General features: G+C 46.2%; 1 protein-coding gene across 1 annotated transcript; it reads left to right on the forward strand.

Annotated features, from left to right (window-relative positions):
• Positions 1–389: 389 nt before the first annotated feature.
• Positions 390–1,412, forward strand: LOC124284257 (basic salivary proline-rich protein 2-like). Its single transcript, XM_046720325.1, has one exon. The coding sequence runs from the start codon at positions 390–392 to the stop codon at positions 1,410–1,412; it is 1,023 nt and encodes a 340-aa protein (XP_046576281.1).
• Positions 1,413–2,969: the final 1,557 nt, after the last annotated feature.

A 2,969-nucleotide genomic window follows, 5' to 3' on the forward strand; every position in this document is an offset into this window, starting at 1 on the left:
AGAATTTTTGTCCTAAAAATAAAAAAGTTGTTTAACAATCTATCATTAAAATATTGACACAGTTCACTATTTGTTACGAGGGAGGAGTGCAGAGAAAGGGACAGCCAGGTGCTCGCGAACGGATGGAGACGGCACAGCACAGGTTAATGAATAAATAACTTTGTCTGTGAACGTGCTTAGATTGCAATTCATCGGTCCGCTTTTGAGCCAAACGGACTATAGATTCGACTATGTACAAACCGCCGCCATATACCTGTGTGGCGTGAAACTACAACAAATCAAACACCAATTCGTCTTAAAGGTTTATGCTCAATGATATTACAAAGACGTACCACTGAAGCAAATATTTTAATGTTTCAGCTGCCTGTCTGGTGTATCAAAATGGCGCGATGTTCCAGTCCTCGAGTTTTAACAGCCCTCCTTACGGATACCAGAGTCCGAGTTCGAATGTCCCTAAACGTGGCTACCCTTCAACGTTCGGTACGGAGTCGAGTTATCCCGGCGCTCAAGCCCCTTCATACCAGAACAATCCATCTCAGTTTGGATCATCTTCAGGGGGGTACCCGGGAGGCCCACCGCCACCGCCAGGCGAATATGCGGGTGGACCACCTCCCCCACAAGGTGGGTATCCAGGTGGACCACCTCCCCCAGAAAGTGGCTATCCAGGTGGACCACCTCCCCAACAAAGTGGCTACCCAGGCGGACCACCCCCAGCACAAGGTGGTTATATAGGAGGCCCCCCACCTCCTCAAGGAGGATATCCTGGTGAAGCACAGCCATCATATGCAGTTCCGTCAGGTGGATATGAAGGAGGCCCACCTCCTAGAGGTGGGTATCAACCGAAAAGTGGACCATCCCAAAACGGATACTCAAATGGTCAACCTCCCCAACCGGCTTATCAGAACGGAGCATCTCAAAACAGTCCAGCTCTCAGCAGCTACCAAAGTGCACCCCCATCTGGCGGCTACCCCGGACCACAGGCTCCAAGGGGGTTCCCGTCAACGTACCAAGGAGGGCCACAGAACACATATCCCGAGGAATCACCAAGGGGGTACGCCCCGCGGAACTATCCCCCATCAAGTGGATTCCCATCGAGATTTCCGACGAAACGGTATCGTGGACAGGTGCAATACTTTACCGCCCCACCCCCGGATCCTGGGCAGGGGCTGATGCCGCTCCCGAGACGCCCATACATCCCCCGGGGTACTCCTGGTCAACAACAACAGCCGCAACAACAACAGCAGCAGCAACAGCAAGCTTTCGTCCCCATGCCGAGTACCACAACGACACCTATACCCACGTCATCAACAACTACAACAGGTAAGTGGTCTCTGGGTTGTAATTGTCAGAGTTGGGTCACGTCGTACCACGACGACCCGTCTACCCACGTCGTCAACAGCTACAACAGGTAAGAGGTCTGGGTTGTAATTGTCAGAGTTGGAAACACATCGGTGACTTACAATTTCATCATCAGCAAGTCGAGTCGAGTTCCCGAGCTATGAAATAAGTCAGCTGCAGTAGACTACGTTTGTAACGAATACGCTTATAACGAACTGACGGATATTAAGACCTATTTCCTCACCCACTTGCTGTATATTTCTGCTAAAACATTTATACGAACATCGGTTATATCGAACTAAGCTTAGTGGACCGTTGAATTCGTTATAACCGTAGTTAAAAGATTTTATGGGTGTTGCACAAAATGGAGTGTCATATACTTCCGAGAATGTGCACATGAGCATTTTCAAGATTCTCAATTACTGACTGGTCAGTTGTTGACTGTTGACTGATCCACTGTTAATTGATCAGTTGCTGACTGATCCACTGTTACTTTGTCATACAAAATGTGTACTTTTCGAAAAAAAAACCATGAGTTGATACCACCACACAATAATATTGAATGTTCATGTCAAAGTAAAGCAAGAAATTTAATTACCCTGGTTCCATATTTGTCGGGACGGTGGGGTAGTCTAGTGGTTAAAGCGTTCGCTCCTGACCGGTGGGTACAATGGTGATAGTCTCCCGCCTTGATATTGTGGAATATTTAAAAGACGTAAAACTTCACTAACTTACTCCTGACCCGTGAAGTCCGGGGTAGATTCATGTGCTTGCCATAAAAGGCGACTATCTTGTCGTAAGAATGTGCTGATGACACATGTCATCGGTTTTGCGCAGATCGTCTCCTGTTGCCGTGATTGTCTGTCCAGAATATTACAGACCGCCGCCATATAGCTGGAATATTGCTGAGTGCGGCGTAAAACTAAACTCACTCACTCACTCACTCACTACTCCATATCTGACAGCTTGTGCGTTTGTACGTTGTCCTACAATGTATGCAAATGTGAAGACATCACAGCTGATGTAAATATGCATCACATAACAAGTGATTGGTTTTGACGCAATACGCCAAGAAAAGCCATATCTGTCAACGACTGTAATTGTTTACATGACGCTACAATGTATGTAAATATGAAATCTAGAAAGATCCAGAAATCTGTATGTCTCATAACCAATGATTGGATTTGACACCAGACGTCAAGAAATGACATATCTGTCAACACGAGCAAAGTCAGAACATGGTCTTACGATTTTTGTAGCCATAAAAGCATCAGAGTTGAGATCTGGAGGTACACATCACGTCAAGAAATTGGTCTTCTCCAGTATTTCAGAAGTCTGGAACACAGCTGTTGGTATTGAGCATGTTCCATGTCCCATACGTTGAGGGACAGTGACAGACGAGGCTCGGTTTCACATACTTTGATCGTCCATGTTGCTGATCCAAATAACAACCCCACACCACTGAGTGGAAGAAACATTGTTTTATTATCCCATGATTGTCCCGTTTCACTTTGTTTGGGTTTTAATGCCGCACTTAGCAATATGGCGGCGGTCCATCTTATTTACAGTTGGTCCATTTTGTCAATGTTCATTTGTTTCACAGGAAGAGCAGCAAATACATATGTGATAAA

This window comes from Haliotis rubra, unplaced genomic scaffold (assembly GCF_003918875.1).
Source record: "Haliotis rubra isolate DU_JTF1 unplaced genomic scaffold, ASM391887v1 Scf332, whole genome shotgun sequence".
Classification (NCBI taxonomy): Eukaryota; Metazoa; Mollusca; class Gastropoda; order Lepetellida; family Haliotidae; genus Haliotis; species Haliotis rubra.

Bases quoted from the DNA above. Each gene is read 5' to 3' on its own strand.
- LOC124284257 (XM_046720325.1), top strand. From the start codon at position 390: ATGTTCCAGTCCTCGAGTTTTAACAGCCCTCCTTACGGATACCAGAGT.